The 25,820-nt window shown below is 39.1% G+C and overlaps 3 protein-coding genes across 7 annotated transcripts in view; 1 reads left to right on the top strand and 2 right to left on the bottom strand.

Annotated features, from left to right (window-relative positions):
* il11ra (interleukin 11 receptor, alpha) overlaps positions 1–13,194 on the bottom strand; it is a 30,936-nt gene extending 17,742 nt beyond the window's left edge. Inside the window, exon 1 of the mRNA XM_058064209.1 lies at positions 13,031–13,194. The gene's annotated coding sequence lies outside the window, so the exon portion shown is untranslated. The remainder of the gene's footprint in view (positions 1–13,030) is intronic.
* Positions 13,195–16,044: 2,850 nt separating this feature from the next.
* si:busm1-57f23.1 (uncharacterized protein LOC368621 homolog) lies at positions 16,045–19,471 on the top strand. Its single transcript, XM_058064848.1, has 4 exons — positions 16,045–16,338; positions 18,678–18,829; positions 18,913–19,014; positions 19,122–19,471. The coding sequence occupies exons 1-4, from the start codon at positions 16,251–16,253 to the stop codon at positions 19,215–19,217; spliced, it is 438 nt and encodes a 145-aa protein (XP_057920831.1). The 5' UTR covers positions 16,045–16,250; the 3' UTR covers positions 19,218–19,471.
* Positions 19,320–25,711, bottom strand: rassf6 (Ras association domain family member 6). Of its 5 annotated transcripts, none has more exons than XM_058064842.1 (11): positions 25,609–25,711; positions 23,421–23,497; positions 22,950–23,028; positions 22,634–22,794; positions 22,427–22,521; positions 21,539–21,738; positions 21,334–21,435; positions 21,180–21,231; positions 20,982–21,100; positions 20,530–20,627; positions 19,320–20,392 (listed from the first exon to the last, which is right to left on the bottom strand). In XM_058064842.1, exons 2-11 carry the CDS (start codon positions 23,489–23,491, stop codon positions 20,317–20,319), a joined length of 1,053 nt encoding a protein of 350 aa, XP_057920825.1. In that variant the 5' UTR covers positions 23,492–23,497; positions 25,609–25,711; the 3' UTR covers positions 19,320–20,316. The 5 variants fall into 5 exon arrangements, with proteins under 5 accessions (XP_057920825.1, XP_057920829.1, XP_057920830.1 ...); XM_058064846.1 differs by having other exon boundaries at positions 22,950–23,023; XM_058064847.1 differs by lacking the exon at positions 25,609–25,711 and adding an exon at positions 24,023–24,072 and having other exon boundaries at positions 22,950–23,023.
* Positions 25,712–25,820: the final 109 nt, after the last annotated feature.

The following is a 25,820-nucleotide window of genomic DNA, read 5'->3' as shown; positions in this document are numbered from 1 at the left end:
CTAAATCAACAAGATTGGAGTGTCCAGCCAAAATGTGTGCCAGGCTAACAGGGGCACACTACAATGGCTCCCGTGTTTATGCAGGTTTCCATGGCAACCACTGCACACTCATCTGGCCTTTTGAGGCGATAACAACTTTGCTGACAGATGAGTGTGTGTGTGTGTTTATGTTATAGTTCCATACCTGAAGTGTCTCAGTGCAATATTGGCTGCCATAGTGGTTGTTTGGATAAGTCACCACAAATGTACTTGCGTATCAGTGCACATTTTCACATTATACTTTTTTTCACATGGAACTGGAAAAAAAACAAGAAACTCTCCAAATACTAATATGTGAGTCTATGTCTTATTTGTGCCTAATATGTATTATTTCCTCTTATTATGTCTACTGTATTGGGTAATATGAGTATAAAAGTGACTATAGGGTTGTTTCATGTCTAAGGGGCTCTAATGTTACAAAAAACATAAAAAAATTAGATGTAATTTGTTTCCAAATTCCACTTTTTAATATTCATCTTTTTTTTACCTTTTACACTTATCTTACCAGAGAGTGTATACTTTTATGACAGTAAATATAATGTTCATTAATTGAATCAAAATTTTGCCCAGTACTTCAGAAATGGATGTAGCTGGGCTAACTTGGCTAATGGGATGTTAGCCTCTGCACACACTCTGCTAAACTAAGAGAGGAATTTACATTTTTTTATTATTTTATCTGATAATGACTATTTGTTTTAGAGTAAATGAACTACCAAGGAAGAAATCATTGAAGCCTGACAAGGATAAGGAAGAACAGATGCACTATGAGTCCTATAACCAGAAACATACTACATCAAGTTAGTCTCCTACATTGACTTGTGCCATATACGATATGTGGAAAATGCCAAAGATTAAACACAGAAAAAATAATGGCTGCCATGTGTATACAGAGATAGAACTCAGCCAATCCACAGCCAGAGAAGGGGGTCCGAGCGTCAGTGAGCAAATCCCTGTGTGAGAAGATTTGAATTATGACATGTTAAGAAATGTGCCAAACACGTTGTTATAACACTTTGGCCTTGTGATTGAGTTCTCCTCAAATTATTTCAAAATTAATTTGGCACACATATGACAAATCTGACCTGTGCTGTGTGTGCAAGTGAGTGTGCGTGTGTGTGCTGCGGTATTATCTTGGCCTAAACTCGACACTGCTGGAATTTCCTTAAACTCAGCCGCCAGGGCAAGATGGCTACCATATGCCAGCTTTTCACACTGTGCAAAAAAAAGCCCACACAGGATTGGATGTAGATATCACTAATTAGCGTTTTCAAACTGAAGCAGGACATCCAATCCATTGAAAACCAATGCAGGCACTGCAATTACTGTGATTGAAAGTCAATATGCAAGGCAACCAGGTTTCAGAAATTACAAATTATCCATTAATACTTGAGGTCTGTGAAGTTGAGCTGATGCCAGGTAAACGCAAACCAAGCTCGTTCAATATGTATCAGCAAGATGACTTCAATTTCTTATTAATTTAAGAAACGCTGTGGATACCAGGTTAAGTCAATGAGTGCAGTGATCCATGACTGTACGATTTGTGAAGATGGGGCGTGGAAGAGTTGCTGAGACAACAACACAGAAAAATAACTTTCAGTCATGAATGCAGCAAGGTGTTAGGTGCTTATATTACACTCCAACCAAGGTGGTTGAGTGCTACTGTAAACAGCACCAGGTGCTAATGCTAACCACAGTCAAAAAGTGAGCCTCCATGTGCTTTTCAGCAGCGTTACTCAAGCAATAACAAGAGGAAGATTGAGGATTCCCCAATAGGTCAAAAATGCAAGCAAGGTTACAATACTAACAACAGAGTGTTTGTAGCTAAATCAAGTAACATTCTGAAACTTTCAATGTAATTGTATGCAGTATGTATAGAGTTGATACATCCATTAAAATGTCTACTTTTGGATACACGACTCAAACTCTGTCCCCCAAACCCGCTTGCAAGCTTGACTTTAACTTTTTCCTCCATGTTTTTGCAATGAAACATAACTGTTGTGATTCGTTGATTTAATGTGTGTAGGTGATGAACTGACTAAAGTAGGGCTACATGATTTCCATGTTAACGGAATCACGTAATTGGCCAATAAAAACGGAATCTACTGTTCAATGTGGAATCTCGTGGAAATTGAAAATTCAAATAACGAACGATTGTGTGGGGAAGTATTTGCCCAGCGGACCGGTCAGTCGTGGCACTAAAATGATGAATACAGAACTCTCAGATCTCCTAAAAATATAACATAGTTGTCACGAGACAGCATTATCATAATACAGGTCTTACTATAGAACTAAACTTGCTAGTAACATTCCTGAACTCTGCATTTCCAGCTGTCCCGCAGGACAACCCAAGGACCACAAACACCGGCCAAAAAGATTTTTGCCTAAAGACATTCCTTGGCATCACAGATGACAAACCTATTTAGGCAAATTTGTAGGTGATATTTGAGTAAATACTTCCTAACACAGTCAGACATTGCTTGATCCTGGTTACATACTGTATATAACTTAACAACTCCTTTACTACTTTCGCATCCTGAGAGGTTGAACAGGCCTTTGGTGTGCTGTAGCTCCTCTGAAAACCTTTATTCACTACATACAGGAGTCACAAAGGACCGTCAGAACCCTACTCTGTGTATTTAAGATTGCGGGTCAAGTCCACTTTTCACCCTCTTAAGCTCTCATTTAAATGCACAAACTACAGTAATCAACTTTTTTCACAAAAGAAAATCAGCTGCAGCTCTTTCAGCGTGTTGCATAACACGGTTTAACTTTTTTGGACTGTATTCAGCTGTTACCAAGAACCAAGACTCTGCCACAAAAAACACACACTGTTTTGGTTTATATATCTGCTTTTGGAAAATTCCATACTACCAGCCATGTGTTGAGTGACCTACGCATCTGCCAATACAAACACAAGCACACACAGAAATGTTAGGAAGGGCTTGCATTATCAAATGTAAGCTACTTAGTTCTACTGGCTCAAATACAAGACTTACCACAACATTTGCTTTTGGAAGAATTTGAAAGCCCTGACCTCAATCTAATCACACACCTTTGGGATGAACACGAGCAACAATTGCAAGTCATGGCTTCTCTCGGATGAACAGACTTACAACACCCATGTTTTGCCAATATTTGTGTCAATATAGCTCTGTTTGAGACAAAGGTGATGGTCGAGAAACATGGAGCCCCGACCTATTTACCTGTGGTTTCTGTTAAACAATGTTAACGAAATAGATTTGGTGCATGGTACATAGTATCTATCTGATCAATTTCTAGCTCTACAAACCAGACAAGCATCAACTTGATCTGCTGTCTTTGCAATTCTGACAGACATAGACTTAGCCATACATTTGGCTACAGAAACTGATCTTAGCTGGACTTAGCTTGGTCCAAGTCTATAAGACAGCAGGTTGACAGGGCCAAAAAACTCTCCCCAGTTCTGCTTTGCCACATACTTATGATCTTCATGTCTGTGTGCATGTGTGTGAGAGAGAGAGAGTAAAGACTGCGTCCAAGTGCATTTGACTGGCGCCACACTACTGCTGGGAGCAATTATGGAGACATGAAGCAGATAGTTGGAGATTGTCGTTTTATGCAACATTTAGGGTAAAAAAATGCATGCATTATCGCATATAGGCCACATATGATCTAGAATATATTGTGAACATTCAGCCTTAAAGAAGTCAGAATCCTCACCAGTCACCTATTTGATGCAACAATGGCTAGAAGCAGAAGAATTCTGATAGGAATCAACAACCCGATGGTCCCCCATTGTTGATTTAGCTATCATGCACAAGTGTATGGCCACATGGAACACATTACACTCATGTGCATGTCCTCTGTTTTCACAGACCACTGTTTTCACTATTTACAGGAAAACAATGCCTTTTTGGAATAAAGGCAGATAACTAGCCAAAAGCAATAATAGTAACATTGATCTTTGTGCATCCAAGTACAGTCGTACATCGCAGTTGAAATATATTTTCAAAGTATGTGTCTATGTATGGCACATTAATGTTAGATTAATCTTAGACTCAAATGACAAATGTCATAAAGAAGATGGATGATAGGATGATAAGTTCATTCATTCATTCATTCATTTTCTACCGCTTTTCCTCACGAGGGTCGCGGGGGTGCTGGAGCCTATCCCAGCCATCTTCGGGCGAGAGGCGGGGTACACCCTGGACTGGTCGCCAGCCAATCACAGGGCAGGATGATAAGTTATTAAGTCTTATTATCATTGCTTATCATGTCTGCTATTTTAGTTAATACAAATATGAAGATGACTATAGGGGTGCTGTTTAATGTCTACAGGGCTCTATTAATGTTTAAAAAACAGAAACAGGTTTTTTATGCCTTTACTATGAAAATATTCTCTTTATTGACATTTAATGCTACTTCGTGGGAATTCACCTGTCGTGGTCGAGACAGGAGCCAATCAACTGCGATAAATGAGGGGTGCTCAAAAATCGGTGATTTAATTAGTTTAGAGTGGAAAAGGGATTCCTCCCTCTTCCAGTGTTCATTACAATTACATGCAAATGCCTCATGGGCAACTATGCAAATTCGAAGATCACGTGTCAAACACACATATCCCCAATCCACCACAAATAGATTGCAATCTTGTGGGAAACACTGATGACCTTTAACACAGTTAGAAGAAACCTTCTGCCGTGTGTCAAGCAGGAAGGAAAAATATTGGGAAGCACATACCCCCAACCGCCCATTTCCACCCACACACACACACCATGACCGTCCCACTCGCCAACCCCAAATGGCTCGAGCAATGACTCACTCTGCTGGGAACTCCACTCTTTAGCCCATTACTACTGTCCTCATACACTCAGTCGACACAGAGTGAAAAGATGATAACATAGTGTCGATGGAAAAAGAGCGATGAAGAGAAACCAATATTGGAAAAATAACAGAGGGAATACATGGGACCTGACACAGAGAACAGACAGGCATGATTAAATTTACTGTGCACGGCATAAATCAGCGTCTGTTTAACGATGCACTTTCCACATATCTGCAGTGAGAAAGCTCGCTCAGCTTCAGGTCAGACAAAGCCCAGTCCAAACCAAATGAATGTGTAATGATTTACTGTAAATACTGGGAACAGACGTAAAAGGGAGAATGCCGGGCGTTTTCATATGACTGCATCCTAAAGGCATATACATCGCAACCCTTCATAGACAGCTCCTAGTAGTGTGGGTCATTCTGTGGCCGACTGCTGGTAAACAGGAAGTGATGGATGTTTGTATTAGCTGATATGAGCAGTACCAGCGTTATGTAACTTAACATTAGTTGTGTAGAGGTCAATGCTTTCGGGAGTAAGCATTTATACTGTCACCTACTGTATGGTAATGAGCTTTGGGTAGAACAAGTGGGGACAATCAGGATCAAGGAATATACACATCCAAACGAATGAAATTAGCTGAGGTGGCTCGGGCATCTAATTCAGATGCCATCCAGATGTCCCTCTGGAAGGTGTTTTCCAGGGAAATCCCTGGGTAGACGTAGGGTATGCTAGAAAGTCTATTATGTCTCACAGCTGGCAGGAGAAAGGAATGGTCCTGGCAGAATGAGAGGAAATGTCCAGAGACTGACAAATCTGGGCATCCCTTCTTAAACTGGAAATGTTATATTCTGCATTCACGGGCCCAAAAAAGGGTCCAAAAATCTATTTTTGTTATTTTTATTTTTTCTCAGAAAGTAGTTTACCACCACCAGTGTGTGACCGAGGAGTGAATGAATAACGGATTCACTTCACTGAAGCGCGTTGGGCACGTTGAAAATTGGAAAATAAAACCTAATCCATTATAATGTCGGGTTCAAGCACGTCATAGAGCACATCAAACCTCAATACATTATGCCTATTGTTGATGAAACTATACACCAGATGCATAAAGAAGAATGATGAGTTTTTCCTCATACCTACTGTTACTCACTGATTCTCTGTTTGAGTAATATCACTTGATCAGGCCTTTTCTAACATCCCATTTTATGTAAATCTAGCAGGACGAGGAGGAGTGAGCTGTGTGTTTTCAACATTCGATGGTATGCCTGGAACATAGCTCACGCAAAAGCAGGGAGCTCCGGTAATTGGATTGTATTTAGAGAGTGGGTTATCTCTGGTCACTTTCTGGACCGACCAGGTGAAGGAGTCGCCTTACATATTTAAAGACAGCCAAAAAATCCCACATAAACATAGACCTGGGAACACTGGGGGAGGAAACAAGGAACCACATTAGTTATTTATGTCCTATTTTTAATCCTGAAGTTTTGGGGCCTTGACAATATCAATTCCATATTTGCATTATTTCACCTCATGAAACCTGAACCACTCTAGTATGTGGCATCTTATTTACCCTCTAAATTACAATCCAAGCCTTAATTTCATCAAGTGGCATTAAAACCTGCTGCAGTAAATACTCTATAAACCAACTACAATTAGTACAGTGTGCTACTGGTGAGCCGCTAAACTGCTATGAAAACCTGAACCAAGTCCAATAGGTCCAGTTATATGACCCCCATTCTGGCCTACCTTCCCATTAACTACAGAATCACAAACTTAGCCATCTATTAGTAAGTATATTGGTAAGCTGATGAACCCATCCCTCAAAATAAAAGCTTAACAACTGTCCTTCATAAAAATGAAAGAAAACAGAGCGTTCTGATCTGGGGCAGCTTTTCTTTTTTTACAGTACACGGTACCCTCAGCATTTTATCGGTATCAGATGTGCTTAAGAAAACAAGCAGTGTTGGGCTACTACATAACGCAAACCATCAACTGTGAAAAAACCTAAAATAGTTCAGTGGCTTAATATTTATGCCAGGCTGAATCAAATTCCAACTGGATCACACACTAAAGCAAACACACAGACTGCATAGAAGTGACTTACAAACACCCCGCTCACTATCCAGTGGGCTTGATACTTGACTGATTTACTCTGCGTCACCATGGATCGGAGCTTGAGACACTCATGTGTGTGTGTGTGTGTGTGTGTATGACATACATTTGAATAGGCCTGCTTAAGATCAAAAACAGTCACACATGAAGTAGTTAGGAGTTAAGGCAGGATGTTTTAAACCAGAAACAGGTCCATAAAAGCACAGGTTTATTTTTAGTTAACTTGTATGATGTTACGTTATACACTTATATTGCATAGAATCTAAGATATAATAAATAAAACTAACTTTGTACATGATAACTATATTCTGTTGGGTTACCTTGATTTCATATTGATATCAAATATTGGGCCAATATCAGCAAAAAAAAAGGGAGTATGGGATTACATCTAGGGCTACGTTCACACTGCAGGTACCCCATGAGTTCCACTTTAACAGAATTGTGGACGGAAACGCAAAATTGGCCAACCAAAACAAAACCTACTGTTAAACGCATGTACATATTTCAAAATAACACATTTTAGAGCTGTAATTATAATACTGTGACACTGTAAAATTTTATCACACTCCCAGAATTTCATACTGATTAGTGTCTAAACCCCAGTAATCCTGCCCCGTTTGCATCACGATCTAATATCCAATAATAAGTGTACATTTTGCATGGTGGATGAATTATTACTTAGTAATGGCCAATAACCAATAGTGCGTGAAGATTATTTGAGAGAGACAGGCCTTTTTTGTACATAGTTTTTTATTTTTTAATTCACTCATGCAAAAACAAAAGTGTTGTGTCAATACTTTTTGAGGGTACTTCACCATGAATTTTTTTGGACAAATGCTGCACTAATTGACATAATTGCAACGTGAGTGATGAAAATGCATTAGCATGGTGCCGGCGCCCACTCCCTGACTCCAGTTCCTGCCCTGTTATATAATGCTGCTACAGTGCTGGGTCTATTCTCAAGCTCAAACTAAACTGGATGGCAAAAGGTTGATTGCCACTAGTCAGCAGGCATTGTATTAAATGCAGCACATGATGCAACAATCAATATATGAAACAAAATAATTACAATTCCAGTGAGAAACAAATGATTGGATCCCGATAACAGGCATTACTGGGGTTATTCAACCAGTTAACTATTAACTCCATTTGATGTCAAATGAAGTACAAAAAGAAGTAATAAACTGACATGCTTAGCACCCACAAGTCTAACACGGGCGTCTCAGGTCATGGCTAGCCTTTATATTTCGCCTTTGTACTTAAAACAAAACACACATTTGCTGTGTGATCACAATCTGAAACAAATGGTTTGTGGATTTTTAACTTCATTTCCATTTGTTTTTGTCGCATACCTGCCAAATGTGATATCATCATCACGCTCCATAACATACCTTTAACCTCCTTGAACAACACTAACGCTCCATGAAAACAACAAACACAGCAGGAGCGGGGAGCCAGGCGGCATGAAAACAGAGACATGGAGCCAATAAAATCACAAAAAAAGCATAGTTAAAAAGAGCGAGGAGAAACAAACCTGAATGTGTGTTAAAGGTGAAAATAAAATGAAGTTGAAAAGTTGGAGCAGGTTCATATGCCAGCATGTTTAGACACACAACACAAACACACACAGCAGAATCTACCCAGTTGAACCTATTGATAAATCAAACTTACATCCAAAAACACCAAGTCCCGCCCTTCAAACTACCCTTGGAAGAACCAACCCAAATGATTCCCAAAATATTCACCACGGTGGGTTGAACATCCAGTTCTTTTTCCATAGACAGATGTGTCTCACAAATAGCCTTTGCACCATCCTAACAAAACGGTGCATAATTGAAACTGACAAGTCTGTCAATTATAAATGACCAGTCCGAAATAGTTACCTTGCTTGACTGCATCATGTTAGGTGGTTGAAACATCACTTTCCACTGAAACAAGAAGTGTGATAAAGCAAAACCTTCTTGCCTTTTATAATGAACCAGGAAGCTCTAACTGTCATTAAATGAAAAAGCTGTTTCTTCATACCAGATATATCAACTTAAATATTTGGTGATTTTGTAAGTGCACGAATATAATTCAAACGTATCCTCATATTCATCTTGCATGCAATTTGTACACTCTGGTTGCAGGACCTGTGCCTGCAACCCCAGTGTGAATAGGTTTTTGTCATCAGAAATGCATAATTGTCCCACAGATGCCCCACATCCAGTCTTGCAGGCTGTTAATCACCAAACAAAGCAGGTTCAATAAAAGTATGCCTCATGTTGCTTTGGCAAGTTCAGGAAAATGGTTTTAAACATTCTGAGTGTTTCTGTCCTGCACTTCATCACATTAGCCAAACTCTAAGGTCTCCCTCTGTATTTCTCTTAAGAAAGAACATGGCATTTAAAGTATTAACAGCTCATTTCATTCCAACAGTGCTGAGAAAACCAGCCATGTGCTAATACATTCTGAATACAATGTGGCTTGCAAATTGCAGTTTGGATGGTAACTGCTGAAGTCTGTGTTCAGATTCTAAGAAAATGTCCTGTGGTTGAATGATAAAAACCTCATCCTGCAGTAGATATCCACAGAATCTCCAAACAAGTCAGCAGAGCATCTGATAGAAAGGGAACACGTGCTCAAACATTTCATTTCCCTATTATATTTTGAGCCTGCATGGTAATTTTAAGACAGGCTTGGTTATTCCCTGTAAAGTTATTGACGTATATAGATTCAAGTTTTCCCACTGATGACAGTCCTTGCGAATACGTGGATGTGAATGGATGAATAGCTTGTTTCCCAATCTTTAAGATCTTTTTAAAAAATATAATTTCAGGTCACCTACAATGCTGTTTCCGTGTGGATGAACAGCTGAAACAGCTAAATATTTAGCGTTTTGACCTGAAATCAGGCGTCAGGACGTCGTTTCAAAGGTTTCCATGTGGATAGCCCATAGGTTTTATCTGCTAAATACCACAAAAGCCGCTAAAAAAGCAAAACAAGCAAAAAAGTGTATCTGCCTCGCTATTCAACAAACTCTGAGGAATCAGTTTTTGTGCAACTTTTATTTTCAAACATCAATTCATTATCACAACAATATCGCTAGTTTCACTGTGTCAGCTCAGCTTGAAAGAAGCCGCAACTCCAAGCCACAAGACCAGACTCCACTTTGGTGGCTTCACCATGTGGCTAGGAGAAATAGAAGCTGCAATTAATTTAGACAACCATGGTAGAAGTAGAAAGAACCCAACCACCAAGTCAGAGAGATTTGATAGCGTCTTAGATAGTTTTGTTCCAAAGGGCTACCACGGAGCCACAAGGGAAAACACGGAGCTCTGTTTTTTGGTGGGTATGAGTGGGGATTAACCTGCATTTACAGGGGCAGAGTAGAGAAGAAATGCCCCATTGTAGGCCTCCCAAAGTTGGTTCGATATGAAAAGCTGGCTCTTTCTACTTCACACATACAAACACGCACATACCAAGAAAAGTATGGCCTCAGAGTCTGAGTTGGCGAGCAATACCCAAGTTTTTGCAGCAGCTTTCTCTTTAATTTTGAACTGATTACCGAGGGCCAACATGTGTGTGACTGGTGAAATATGAGTGCAGAGAATAGTATGAATACTTGAGCACCGTGGGTACATGTGTTTATGTGTGCATTCAGATACCCCAAGTCTGAAGCCATGTGCAAAATGTATATACAGAACGTATGTGCATGCATGCGTCTGTGTGGAGGTCCATATGGAGTCAGCATGTGTACACATATACAGTATGTGTTTTCTTTGGCCAGCACTAAAGCAAAGATTGGGGCTGCCAGTAAGAGCTGTCTGCAGGCTATCAAGGGAAACTAAAAACCAGAACCAGTCTGCAAGTGAGCGTCCGCAAAAGGTTTTGCTGCAGCAGAAAGAACTGCATGAGGCTAACGAGTATTGTTCTGGGACTTGATAGAAAATGTTGGCCCCGGACTCTGAAAGATTATTCTTCTCTGAGCTTGCATATTTCAATAACCAACAAGTACAAATGCAAAACATCTGCTGATAACTGTGATCTGTTGAATAACATGTTGGTGAGAAGTGCTGTTTAAAGTTTGTAAATCGAGGCAACAACTTCGGCTAATTTAAAAAATAAAACTTTAAAAAGTAAAATAATATGCACTAATAAATAACTTTTTTTTTTTCTTTTAACGCTAACCAAGGATCCATTGTACTATAAATCACACAATAACTGTCACTGAGCAAAATTATAATGCATTACTTTCCTTCCTGGAGGCAAATTATTTCATTTGTGATGTACTAATTACCAGTAGACAGCAGCATGGTGGTTTCTTAACTAATCTGTGTCTATTCTGACTTTGCCGGTGGAAAAAGGCCTTTGTGTGGATAAGACTTTCATGTTATATAAGCGCTTCAAATCCAATTCTCTCCCAAAAATGGACAAAGTAGAGATTACAATTGTGAAACCTTTCCTGATTAGGACATAAAAGGTGGACAATGAAAAGAGTTGTGTCATGTTGCAGTAGTAAGAAGCAACTGCACAGTAAATCAGTGAAAAATTAATGCTTTAAGGCTGTCTTATCAACTTAAAGTGTTTGCTGATTGACACTTGACGTTGCACTTGCCATTGCTCAACTGACAGTAAACTACAATGCTAATTCTGTGCTGTATTCTTGAAAGCAATCATCAGGGATAAGATAAACGACCACATGGTGCAGGAGTGCCCTGACAGGAAGGAGGAAGTGAGAGAACATGGAGGAGTGTCACATGCAGGTTACGCATTGTAGGGAAATTAACACGTGCACACACATACGTCAGTTCCAAATGTGAAAATTAGTTGCTAATTTTATGTGCTGTTTATGTGGTGTATAGTTGTTTAGATATTTGAGCTGTCACAAAAGCAAAAAATATTTGTAACAAATTGAAAGTTATGCTTGGACTGTATCTTTTCACAAATAGCTGCTTTTCTCCCATTTCTAGTCAGGAACTGATATTTTCCTGAAACTTACCTATATGTCTAATCTTTCTTTTTGTAAGTCCCATGCCACAGAACACAATATTCTGTGTGGCTTGAAAAATCTGTCAAAATTGTTCAAATTGGTCGACACGGAAGGGGGTGTCATTTGAAAAAAGGCTGGGATTGAATGAGTTAATGAGCTATATTGTTAGACATTACACCAATTTGCTTTGTCAGGTCTTAAAACAAGACCACAGTGGATTGGTTTAAGCATCTTTAATGTAAACTGTATCCAAGTTGCCACCCACAGCCTTCAATTTTTCTATTTGTTGCCGTCAATCGAAAAAAGTTTGAACATCCTTACAACATACGGGCATACATTACAATACAATTTATATCCTTAATGAAACCTGAAACCTGTAAAGGCATCAACCGAGGATCACCTGTACTTACCGTGTTCTCCTGTTATCAACATTCTTTTGTGGTCTTAAGATGCAGAACAGTGGCCTCTCCTTTTACGTGATGAACCTTGATCAACATGTCCTTTCTAATTTGAATGCCACCCAAGAAGCAGGGCCACAAATTGGTCTTATTTGAAGCAAAATACCTTTTTTACTCTATTACTCCATGGTCGCTGTGTGTGCTGGGTCTGTTTGCATTCCTGTTGGGCTCTATTTAAAGCCTTGATCACTCCACTGGCTGCAGGAATGCACATCTGTAGTCCCTAAGACCACCGTCTCCAACTCTCCACGGTGGCAGACTGGCATGTGTACAGACAAGCATACTCAAAGAGCATGTTTTTGATGACATTAGGGTGTGCACCGTAGATATAAAACAATCAAACTACCCCAATGAACAAACAGATGAATGGATAATGAATGTGGTTTGATCCAGTGTCGGTTCAAAACATGATCCACTGTGGCTAAAAGACACCTTGTCTACCAGCTCAGTTCATGATGTTTGGAATTCAATGTTTTACTATAGAAGTGCACACAGCTTGACACTTCCCACAGGGAATAAACATTGGAGTACGGTCCCTCCTGTACCGACGAGTGAGCCGGATAAACTTTCTGCCAACCGCATGCTCAGCCACCCTGCTGCTAAACCCCCTCCGGGTCGAAAGGTTCGAAATGACCAAGCACCTACCTTGGAAAATCTGCCCCCGATTCAAGCGGACATTATTCTGTTGTCGCCTTCCATGTTTGGAACTTTGAAGTTGTCGTAGTTGTTGTTCTTCGTTGAGAGGAGAGGTGATCTAGCGGCGGGACAAGCAACTCGGACGTGGAGAAGGGGGAGGTGAGGAAGGAGGCCAGTCATGATAGCCGCAATTCCATTGGAAGAGAGAGCTGCCAATCATTAGATAAGGGGGCGGGGTGTAACTGTAAAGCGATTATATTGAGTCTGGGGGAAAACAACAGTGTGTGAATGCGATTTGACGTTTGAGGACAATCCAGCAAACACGATGATATTTGAGTTTACATTTTGTTATTTTTCGATTTGCAAACAAGAATCTCAGGAAAGGCAGTTGGTCATATCGTCTGTCATTAATCGAATTGATGTGCAATTTAGGATAATGAATGGTGCCATGTCATTAACAATCACATTGCATCATTCAAAATAGATATGAATTTGTTACATGGGTGGCTCTCTATAAAAGGACACCGATAAGCTTACAGGAAGCTGGTCTATTTCTATATTTATCTGTCACAGAATATGAGAACATAAACAAATTAAAACCATTAATGGCTCCGGGGATTCATGCAAACAATTAACTGGATGTCACTTAAAAAAGAAAAGCTTTTAATAAAAAAAAAATACGAATCTGCAATCTGCAACAGTCAAAGCTGCAAGCTCTAATATAATATACACACCCACAAACTGTATATTTTAGACATGGCAAATTTGTAGCATTGTCAACTGCAATAACCCAGTGTATTTGTGTAATGTGTTGTAAATTTAGTTGGAAAACACAAACATGCATGTTATGTCTTGTGGCTTGCACCTTGTTTATGTGTCACCATGAAAACAAACACAGTGATAAACGCTGTCAAGTAGAAGAACATCAAATCACGCCTCTTAGTAGTATTTTTGGAAAGTGCAATCAGTTACTTTTTTGAGATGGGGAACTCTCTTATTGCTGAAAAGAGATTCATTTAGAATGAGTCACAGTGTGGCATCAGGTCAAATGGGCAATGAAAATAGCCATCCAAAAGATGTTTTGTGATGTAAATGTCTTATACTCTGTTGAACGCATATTGGTTTGGGAAGCCAAACTCTTTACTTAAGTGGCCCTGCCAACTAACCGGCAACTAATCTAATCAGAATTTACGGCTTACGGAACAATGTGGGGGGTAAGTCACTATTGGTACACTACACTGGAAGTATGCTTCAAAAGTCAGACCTATCCCTTTAACACCGACTTACTTCATGCGCCTGAACACCTCTTGATTTATGTGTCATTGTTTTCAGAATTATTTGTAATCATTACATATATGTGTAACATTAGTTGCACTGCTTTACTGTTGTTTTTGCAGACCGCAGCAAAAAGAGCATAAAGTCCACAGTTCACCGCAGCTAATCATAGAAAAATTCATTAAATATATGAATCAAAGCCGTTTTATTCTGTGCTTCAGGTCAAATGTATGAAGGGCAACGGGACTGTGAAAAATGTGGGACAAACGGTTTATTCCATGCTATTCTATTGTCAAATGTCTCTCGCTGACTAACTGTGCATGACACCTGTTGAATATAATGCATGTTGCACCCCCTTCTGGACGTTTGGATTCATTGCACAACGTCTTGGCTAGATTCAGCATCAGTCAGTAAAGTAGGTCACTGTAAGAGAGGCATTGATTTGGGAATATAGTACATTTATGATTGTGGTTTTTGGTATAGAAGTACACCAGCAGCATGCTGATAATCACATACAGTTATACAGTCACCGAAGTGTCAACCAAAAGCATTATGCAGACCTAATAACATGACTAGTGAGTGTGTTTGTCAGCCATCTGCCACTAAATAACATTAAGTATATTAAAGCTCTGTCTTTCCAAAGGCAGGCTCATACAAAGATACAACCTGATTTCATCAGTTTCATTCAGCAGCACATTCGGTGGCCTTAGTGAATGCTAATCCCTGCCATTCAAAGGGTCAGGAGTGTTTATAGTGATGACAAATGTTCTAGAGTAGTATTGATGCATCTGAAGCCATAATATGGGATGGTGGTATTGGTGTACAGCCTGACACATATCCTACTCTACCCAAGAGGGAAAAGACCAAAATAAATGTATGTACAAATCTATGCATGCAAACAAAAGGCGGGTTAAAGTAAATGTTTCCAATCATACCAAGACTTACCAACAAATTTATTTTTTCACGCAAAAGAACTAATTAACAGAATAAAAAAAAAACACAGGCCATCTACCTTAATAGGTAGCAGCTGTACCATAACACCAGCGTAAGGTACCATGTTGTTTTATCTCCTACCTGGCCCTGACTTGATGTTCTGTGTCTTGTTCATTCAGCATGTCTGAAATAAATAAAATTCCAACTTTGTTTTGCTTGTTTGACATAATACTCAGACATTTTTTTGATACTTTACAACTTTATGCTACTAAAATGACAAATGTTTGACAAATCTATTCTTTATTCGCATATTTTGACATTATTCTCATGAAATAACTTTTTCCGCAAGCTAATTTGTTTTTCATATTTTTATTTTAAAAAGTAACGTCTTTATTAAATATTTTAACTTAATGCCACTAAAATGACATTATTGTTCATCATATTAGTAGTTCTTGTAAAATTCATTTTTTCATTTTCATTTCATTTCATTTTCTAAATATTTAGACTTTATTTTTTGTGAAATTAAAGCTGTTGTTTCCATTTCTGCTGTTGGTTTATTTAGTCCTTTCTTGTAAAATTCTTGCTGTTAATTTTTTCATTTTTTTTTAGAAATTAGATTTTTAGAATTTGAACATATACATATAGCACCCCAGCCACAGTTCGGACACCCCTGCAATAAAACGAAACACATCCACGTGACTCCCATCCACACAATGGGCACATATGAGCATTTGTTCCCACTATGGCGTCACAGCCAGTCAGTGGGTGGGTCGGCACTAACTTGTGAAACATACCAGGGCTTAAATTGTGACTAGTCACCACCATTTCCAAACAACACACTCCTTCTCACTCGGGCTGTCCTCATTGTTGTGCCAGCACTCCAGAGAGTGAAGTCACAATACAGGCGTATTAGTCGTTATATCACGTCTGACTTTTTATAGCTGAGTGACTTTCATTGCTATCGCTCTGGACAGACTGGTCATCTTTGTGAGGATACTTCACCAGCAACAACCAAGTCAAAATGAATGTACCTCGGTCAGTGCTGCTTTGTCTGGCAGTTGTTGGGCTTTGTCTGGGAGATGAGCCTGTGGAGGAAGTCATAGTAGCGAGTAAGTATAGCTTCAATTTGTGATATAAATAAAAACCATTACAGAAATGCATTTTTAAAAGGCAATCAATGATTCCTGAGATTCTGTTGCTAGGTCAAAATGTCGCTAAGAAATGATTTGAGGACTATCACGACTGTAAATATATCAGCGCCACATATCGCATCAGTGAATTTCTGCCAAGTAGGATTTATAATATGCCGTGTATTGTATTGTAATACACGGCATATTTTCGTAGTTAGAGCATAGAAAACCCATTTATGGCTTTCTCAATATGGATTTTACAACTATTAGAGACTTCTAGACATGAAAATAACACACCTGTAGTCACCTTTCCACTCACTTTATCCAATATATTAGCTAGAAAATAATCAATTGAAAACATATAAAGACTCGTGGCCGTGTGTATTTCAAAAAATGCCTTCCAGACGTGTGAACAGGAAGTGACGTCAGGATTCAGTTGCGTTTTAGCTAGAGTATGACCACAACAGTAGCATGTGATTATTATTATTAAATAATATTATTATATTATGTTATTATTACGCCTGTTGTGAGATAAATGATATGATCAAGTCCTGTGCTTGTTAATATTGACACCGAGTTGTCAGTGTAGGCTACAGTTCATAAAAGTCTTGAAAAGCCTTACAGGCAATTTTGCATTTTTTTCTCCATGAGAAAAATTGCCTCGTTTTTTGTATATTTCAGTTTTCGTCCATCCTTTAGGAGCAAACTAATAGCAAAAACCGAGGTGCCACTGTACTGTATTACCAGAGCTTGGACTACAACACTGCAGCAGTTCTACCTGATAAAAGACAATGGTGTACTGTGTAAACTAAAGCAATGCCAGACAGAATGACACCATGGCAAAACCGAGTGCGGCTCATTATAGTGAGTCAGAGGCAAAAGTCGTCATTGCTGTGCTGTTATTTCGTTTGGCAGAGCAGAGTTGGGTTTGGGAGCCACTTAGAAAGAAAAACAATCACAGACATTCAGGACCAAATGTGGGGACACAGGAAGTATATTAGACTGCATTAAAAATATATAAAAACCACTGTAGGTGACCAATATTATGGGGTGTCCAAAGCGTGACCCGGGGGGCATTTAAGCACATTTGACAAATATAATTCATCAAAAAAAACAAAAAACAACTACAATAGCAGTCAAAAGGACATACCTGCAGTCATTTTTCAAGAAAAAAGTCAAAATATTACAAAATGTGTGAATTTACAAGAATAAAATTGTAATATTAGGAAACAATAATATTTAGTAGCATAAAGTAGAAATATCTTAAATATTAAATTGTAATTTGGGGGAAATAATGTTGTGAAAAAAGTTAAAATTTTAAGGAAATAAAGTAAAAATATTGTGGGAATTAAATCATAAATACACAGGGCAAAAAAAGTGGTAATTTTACAGGAATAAAGTCAAAATATTTAGACAAAAAAATGTATTTTGTGGAGTTGAAATATATAGATGATAAGATAAGATAAGGTGTTATTTTGTAAAAAAATCGATATGTTAAAAAAAACATTTTTACAAGAATGAACTTGTAATATTGTGGGAAAAAATGTAATGTACATGTAATGGAGTTGAAATAGTAGTGAAGCAAAATATTGTTTTATTTGTATTTGTAACATTATGATAAACAAACAAAAGAAAATCGTGTTTTTTTGAAAAAGATGTATGATGGAAATAACGTAAAAATATTATTGGAATAATTTTGAAGATTGTTGAACATTTACAAAGATTGTTTAAGAAGAAAGTTCACATATCTTCAACATAAAAAACAGTAGCAAAAAGTAAAAGAGCAAAATTGATGCTTTTCGTGGCCCTCAAAGGAAAAGGTTTGGAAGCCCCTGAATTAGCATAGAACATAGTAGCATAGACACAGTTTATGTGCATCTTGGGATTGAAGGTGTAAAGTTGTGGCAGTCAAGTGTATACCTCTCTTGTTGACTTCCGACACATCCATGTGTTTTTTCTTTTCCTAAGCTCCTAACTTACAAAGTATTTCCATGTACATGCTCTCTCACCTTCCATCACTCATCTTTACAGAGCAAGTCAGATTCTGGAACACTCGGACAAGGCGTAGGAGGAAAAAATTTACCACTAAGTGGCAGCAAAACAAGCCCAAATGTTCCATATTTATTTCAAAACTAGGAATTAGACCAGGGGTGTCCAAACCTTTTCCACTAAGGGCCACATACTGACAAAAGAAAGAATGGAAATGTGATATTTTGGAAAGCAACACATGTAGATATGCTAAGAAGTTATACAGTATATATTTAAAAAAATGTTTTACCACAAGTGTGTATCCTCTGTCTTATTAAATGACCTGAAAGGAAAAGTGCCTGTGTTGGGCGGCTGGTTTGAGAGCAATGCAGAATCACAGGAAGTGCAGGCTGCAGCTAAGCATGCTGTGGATACCTTCAACACGTACTCAAAGGCCAAGAGGTTGTTCAAGCTAGCATCCATCACGTCTGCGCAGACTCAAGTAAGCCTGTGTGAAAGAAGCATTACACAGCACCGATTCTGTGCACTGTGCATGTTAAACTTGTGCTCACCAAACCACTGCAGGTGACCAACGGCCTCAACTACAGGATCAATGCAGTGCTGGGAAAAACCAAGTGTCTCAAGGCGAAAAATCATGACCTAAGCAACTGCAATCCTGAGAAAAAGGTAAATATAACAATTCAATTTCCATTCAAATTCCATTATTCATATTAGTCCTCTAATAATGGTAAAATCATCATACTATAATGTAATTTTTGTTTCTTTCTTTGCAGACTCTCAAGTGCCACTTTGAGGTGATGTTCAACCCCAGTGGCAACAAATATGAGATGCAGAGTCAGAAGTGCAAAATGATTGTGCCCAAAGATTAAGACAGTTTTAGCTTTTTGGAAACCCTTTGTTACATCTATATAAGCTCTATATTAAATACACTTCAAAGCATAAAGGGAAGTACAATGTAGTTTGTTGTTGCATTGATTTTATTTTAGAGTAAGTGCAAAAGAAAATATACAAATATTATTGAAACAATCCCAAACTTGTTGTGCAATCCATCATTTGCTGCAGTAAACTCTGATGCAGGTTTGACTTTAATCCCATACAGCACAATAAAGAATTTTGAAGTAGACTGATTCCCAAATTGAACTTATTGCACTGAAAATGAAAGTATATGAATGAATGTATAATAACAAATAAGAACATGACGAAGAAGGTGTTTGTCAAACGCAGCGATTCTCCCAAAAAATAAACTTGCATAATCATTCTGAAGGGGTTATTTTTTATGCAGAGGGATGTTGTCTATTAATACGCCAATAGGTGGCGACAGCACTCTGTAATGATGGGAAAATCTATTCCTCTTACTGACTCGAGATCTAATGAGTCATTCACTGATGTGAATAGGGTACTCTCGCATGTGACACGTTGCCTGACGTTCTGTAATATAGCTAACGGCAGCAGAGGTGAGAAAATGAACGAGTTAACAGAGACAAGTACCCATCAGTGCCCACTCGGCACATCTCTACTGTAACGCTATTTGAAATTGAAACCTGCTGCTATGGAGGAAGACCAGCCAAGTTTGTTCATTATCCACCTCCATTAAATAACATATTTATTGTGTTGTGTTTGTCTATATGAATGTTTATTTTATATCAGCTGCGCCATACTTGGAAGTGTTCAAAATCGCCATGCAAAGTGGCTAATGCTAATCGTTAGCCCGTACAAGGGATTTTCAATGTAAATTAGCATCGAGGTAGCACATTAGTTTATGTGCATTTCGTTTATGTCGAATTGTATTTGTCCAGTTAAGAACCACTGGTCCATCAAATATTTGCCACTAGAGACACAAGGTGGCAGCGTTCATTTTATATGTCACCATTTTTGGTATGGTTTAAATGACAACATTCCACTTTGTTTGTTGGCAGTCCAGTTAGCCGCATAATTGTGTCCATTGTTTTCCCCACGTGTTGCCTCTTATCAGACACTGGTCTCAATGTGAGGTGACATCTTGCAGCTCAACATACGGGACAGGAGTCTGTGATGTTTATGGTATCTACAAGAGAAACACACTTTTTTTTTGAAAAACACGCAACTAGTGCCTAAATTTGGATGCATATGCTAACTGTATGTAGCATACTGCTAGAATCTTAAAAATCCAAAACAGTGAAAGCAGAAAAATCAGATACTAACTTGCTAATAACCATTTGAATCTCCCTGTTCTCCTCTTCTCTCAGATTTAGTATAACCTGCTCCAGGATGGGAAGCTCCAAGTTTAGATACTGGGCCACCTGATGAAGAACACAAATGGAATTAAAACACATTCAAACATTCTGGGAGAAATGCATCTTTGCACAAAGCATGATTACGAGCCCAATGTATCAAATCAGTGTTTTCTAAAGGGCTAGGATCTATCTGTGGTGATTGTGATATCATTGTCTAATTTGCATGATTGGAAATGATGCAAAACTCTGGCCGGTGTGGAGATTTTCCAAAACACAGACTGCATTACTCACATTATTTCATGTTTTTAAATCTTATTTCACAACAGAAAAATAGGTGCAGCATCATGTGTGTGTTTAATAACACTCACAACTAAAACATACATATAATACAAAAAATACATCCCCAGCCGATACACTCACATCGTTGCTGACTTCCTCTTCATCCATGTCCATCAAAAAGATCTTCATGATGTCATCAGAGGGCCCCTGCAGGATGCGCTCCCAAAGCGGCCGGTCTCTATTGTTCATCTTCCTCTTTTCTGCATACAGTATAGCATGACTTGCACAAATCAAACTTGTCTGATGACACTTTGGCGGTATAATAAAAACAAAGGTTACCACCACTCTGGTGAACACAGTATAGTGCAAACTCCTGAGGGTCATTCTCTATCTGCGAGGTCCAAAAAAATGTCATGTGGAGGTGTAAAGGCATTTGTAGTCAACTCACATTTTGGTAAATATGAATAAACATGGACTTTTACGCTCACCTCACCTTGAATTTGTTCAGTAGCTGTTCAATGACTTGGTTTGTGGCCATTTGACTTGTAATGCGGACCTTAGTTGCTGTACCAAAGCAAGGAGTGAAGATGGAAGTCTAGAGAACAAATTGTGACGTTTAAGCTCAATACGTACATACTACTGTTATGGGGAAAAACACAGATACTGTACGTATACTCATCAGGTGTCAGAAAGCATACCTTATAGTTATAGAAGTGGCCGTTTATAGAAAAGCGGTGCTGTCTCTCTCTCTCTCTCTGCGCCGCTGACTTGCCTCGACGACTTCTCCTCTTGACCAGTGAGGCATCGCTCATACAGCGAATCAGGCTGGACTCTGCCTCCAGCTCGCAGCTCTTCTGCCTCACAGGACGATGCGTTGTGGTCTCATAAACAGAAGGCCCTGTGTATACAGTATATAGACACGGCTTGGTATAAAGTACCCGATACTTACACCGTGAGTCGATTCAAACATGAAATATTTGATAGTGACTCAAAGTATAGTTGCATGTTACTTCCAGATGCATAATCTCCAAGGCGGCAGCATATTCTATGCCAAAAAGCATCCTGTCTGCCGGTCATTCAAATCTGTGTGCCTAACTGCGTCACAAGCTCAACGCAATGAATTATTATGGCCACTAGGTGTTGCCAAAAAGCCAACCATCACCCCACTTTTACTTCAAACTTCATATCATACCTTCTGAATGCTTTATATATGTGATTTGTGGACTACAATAGAGCAGCTACACACAATAACCATCTAATAACCAGAAAGCTTTCTAGTTCTTCCAGTATCTGCACCTATTCAGCTTTGGATTTTGTGCTTCCTGTGAAAACGGTCTGTTTTAATTCATTCCACCCATGGCCCGCCTCTAGGCACGCCTATTCCACTGTGGTTGGTCACACACATGTGAGTGCTTAAGAGGACTTCCGGTGTTGTATTGCTAGCTGCGAACCCAACTTTATAAGAGTTGATAAGCCTTATTTTCTAAAGCATGTTCCTGTCCTTTATATAAAATGTTACATACTAAAATATGTAAAGTTTCCAGGTCATAATAATAAAAAAAGAGAGTGAAATCAAACCTATTAACCTGGTAGAGGATTGTTGACCACAGTTTGGTGTGCTGTCTCACCCATCTCATCTATCTGGTGAAGGTCGACATACTCCCCCCATCGTGACATGCCCCTGCAGAGACATTTAATTATATTATTATCCAAACAAGGCCATAGTTTAACACAGACAAATGCTTAAATGTCATATTTGATATCAACAACTATGTCAAACTGCAATCTCCAACCTCCTGTTTCCGATTGGGCTGACTGGGCTCGTTGGGTCAGATGAGATGAGGGGAGCAAAGGGAAGCATCTGTTTCTCATCCTGTATTTTCAGCCTGATGGGTCTTTTCACTCCCCAGCAGATATTTAGGAAGCCCTCCACAACGACTTCGCCATCATCACCCTGTTTTGGAACCACAGCCAAATACATTGTCATTTTAAGGTCATAGATCCAAACACTGAATGTACCTCGGATGCTATTAGAGTACTATTCCTGTCTTCTTTGTTAGATTGTGTAGTCTAGTGGCGTGTCAAATGAGTATATTGCACAAGTAATACCTGAAAGTAACTGAGATGTAGTTGAATCTGGTCCTTTAGGAAGCAGTTGTAGGTGTTTATCAATGAGAGGAACTCTGCTCTGAAATTAATAGCAATGGATGACGATACACATCAAGCACATCAAGATAATGACAAATAAAATACTTGTAAGATTACAGAAACAAAAAAACAGCAAAACTACACAATGATATCACATCATATTCTTCATAAAATTAAGAGCTCATAAAATATATTTTTTCAAAATATTTTGACTTTATTCTTGAAGAAATACTCAATTTTGCATTTTTTATAGTTTTATGGTTAATTTATATTTTTAGGAGCCATATTTTACATGCAATAAAATAATCACAATAGAGCATCCACAATAAAGTAATTAAAAAAAATATCCCCCAGGCCACATTTTGGACACCCCTGTGTTAACAAACGGGGTGTTTAATGTTTCCGTCCTTATGATGAGAGTTGCTGACCCACCTGGACAGCGTCCTCCCATCTCCTGCCTGGACCACTGGAAGAAGAGCTGCCTCGTTCATCTCTGCTTTCATGAACTACTGCACAGACAGAAGAGGCACACGTTAGTTTGAGTGCACATGTTGGCAAAAAGACTATAAATATTATACTAAATGGCAAGCTTGAAAGATGCCAACATTAAGATGCTGTCGATGCATGCTTGTTATTCCTGCACATTCTCCTAAAAATAGCAGAATTCCTGGATGGAAAAAAAAAATCACACGCATTCAATCTTACGTTTGCTATTCCACCAACCGAGGGCTCCTTTTTATTTCTTTGTCTGAGGCGCTTTTCTCTCTCTCTCTCTGTCTCTCTCTCTGTAGTTTGTGTGTTATATTTATCCCTCTCTCTCACCATGCCTTCACTCTCTTACTCTCTTCAAAAGAGTTAATAACAGTACTCCACCCAGTAACCAGCGGTGACAGAGTGCACTTCTTATCCTTCACTCCAAAACACTCAATACTGTCGGTATATCCATGTCTCTCCCTCAGTACATCTTTTTACTTTTGTTTCTCTTTTCCTTCCTCATTTTCAGCTGTCCTCCCAGTAGCACAACACACATTTACCAGTTTTCTTGCTTGAAGCTCTGTCTCAGCATGTTGGCTGCTTAGAAACATCTCAGGTATTCAGTAGATGTTGCCAGTAACCCACCACTCCCCCCTACCTGATTGACTTGACTTTTACACAGGCAAGGGCAACATTTAAAGGTGCAGAGTACATTTAAGCACATGAATAATGCTTTGTCATAGGATAGTTATTAACCAAACAATTCACATGCATACTATTAGTTGGGTGCTGATTTTTAGCTGCATGTTTATATGCTTTGATGTTAAATTAGTGTTCTACATTTTGTCAGTAGAGCGAGTCAGAGTATCAGTCAGAATTTAGATACAGTAGATACAATAGATGGATGGTAGTGATGGGAAACTTAATTCCTTTTACAGGACACAAGTTCTTATGAGTCACTTACTGAAGTGAATCGGGTACTCAACTCACTTGTCACTAGTCAAAGAGTGCATGCACAGCAGGTTTGGTAGCCAAGCTGTAGAGTCAGTGAAACACAGGTCACAATTTGAGCACCCGTGAGTCAGTGAAACTTGAGGCATCTTTGGGCACCCGTGAGTCAGTTAAACATGAATCATTGTTGGGCACCCGTGAGTCAGTGAAACTTCAGCCATTGTTGGGCACCCGTGAGTCAGTGAAACACGTCTACTTCGAGCACCTTTGAGTCAGTGAAACCTGAGTCCTCATTGAGCACCAATGAGTCTGTGAAACAGGATTCTTTGTGGGGCATGCATGAGTCAGTGGAACTTGAGTCACCGTTGAGCAGCCGTGGGTTTGTGAAACACAAGTCTCCTTTGATCACACGTGAGTCAGTGAAACATAAGTCATCGTTGAGCACCCGTGAGTCAGTGAAACACGTCTAGTTGGAGCACCTGTGAGTCAGTGAAACCTGGGTATTCATCAGGTGCCCATGAGTCAGTGAAACTCGATTCTTCCTCGAGCACCCCTGAGTCTGTGAAACTGGATTCTTCATGGGGCACCCATGAGTCAGTGAAACTCGATTTACCGTCAAAGCACCCAAGAGTCAGTAAAACCCAATTCTTTGTTGAGCACATGTAAGTCAGTGAAACTCCTCAAGCACCGGTGAGCCAGTGATACGAAGATTGCGTCTTCATGGAGCACTCATTAGAAATGTCATGTTTTTGTCAGGCACCCGTCAGTCAATGAAAATTGATGATGGATAACTCCAGTCTGAACATGTTTTAGGCCTGCAGCGAATACAGCACTGCATGTACTTTATTCATATGGGGGGCAATATCGGAAAATGAAGCTCTTTATTGTGAGGTTCGCCTGTGGAAAAGAAACCAAGATACATAGTGACACACCCGTTCTCCTTTTACCGCTTTCCTCAATGTCACACCCATTTTTCTTTGTTTCTAAATATATCCAGTTGTGCCTCTTATCTATTGACAAGGCATCAATTTCAATTCATTTCAGAGTAGTATACGTGTTTGTAAGTGAAAATATGAAGGGTTTTGAAAACTACAAGCACAATAAGTTTGCTGTTGTTCTCTGTTTCTGTATTCCGTTGGTAGTCCAACACTTTAGAAGGTATGAAATGTAATGTGGCATAAAGATTCGGTCCTACCTGACTAGTAGCACTTCTATCTCCCAACGGATTGATATGATTGATTTTATGAATGAGGTCTTTTAGCTTGTGTGTATGAGTATGTGTGTGTTCATAGGTCCAGAGTGCAGTGCATGTGGAATATAAGGGTCTCAGGTATCTCAATGCAGCAGCTGGTTAATTATTGGAGGAAGAGGAGGAGGAGGAGGAGGAGGAAGGAACGAGGGTTGGGC

The sequence above is a fragment of the Doryrhamphus excisus genome, chromosome 2, assembly GCF_030265055.1.
Source record: "Doryrhamphus excisus isolate RoL2022-K1 chromosome 2, RoL_Dexc_1.0, whole genome shotgun sequence".
Lineage (NCBI taxonomy): Eukaryota > Metazoa > Chordata > Actinopteri > Syngnathiformes > Syngnathidae > Doryrhamphus > Doryrhamphus excisus.
Note: the sequence above shows the minus strand (reverse complement) of the source record. Positions and strands in the feature narration are given on the sequence as shown.

What these genes read in the sequence shown, in the direction of transcription:
- si:busm1-57f23.1 (XM_058064848.1), top strand. Translation starts at nt 16,251, where the DNA reads ATGAATGTACCTCGGTCAGTGCTGCTTTGTCTGGCAGTTGTTGGGCTT. An exon ending in GGAGGAAGTCATAGTAGCGA is followed by an intron (nt 16,339 to 18,677) that starts GTAAGTATAGCT and finishes ATGACCTGAAAG; the next exon opens with GAAAAGTGCCTGTGTTGGGC. An exon ending in ACTGCAATCCTGAGAAAAAG is followed by an intron (nt 19,015 to 19,121) that starts GTAAATATAACA and finishes CTTTCTTTGCAG; the next exon opens with ACTCTCAAGTGCCACTTTGA.
- rassf6 (XM_058064842.1), bottom strand. Translation starts at nt 23,491, where the DNA reads ATGAAAGCAGAGATGAACGAGGCAGCTCTTCTTCCAGTGGTCCAGGCA. An exon ending in AGCTACTGAACAAATTCAAG is followed by an intron (nt 21,232 to 21,333) that starts GTGAGGTGAGCG and finishes TGGACCTCGCAG; the next exon opens with ATAGAGAATGACCCTCAGGA. An exon ending in CTGTGTTCACCAGAGTGGTG is followed by an intron (nt 21,101 to 21,179) that starts GTAACCTTTGTT and finishes TACTGTATGCAG; the next exon opens with AAAAGAGGAAGATGAACAAT.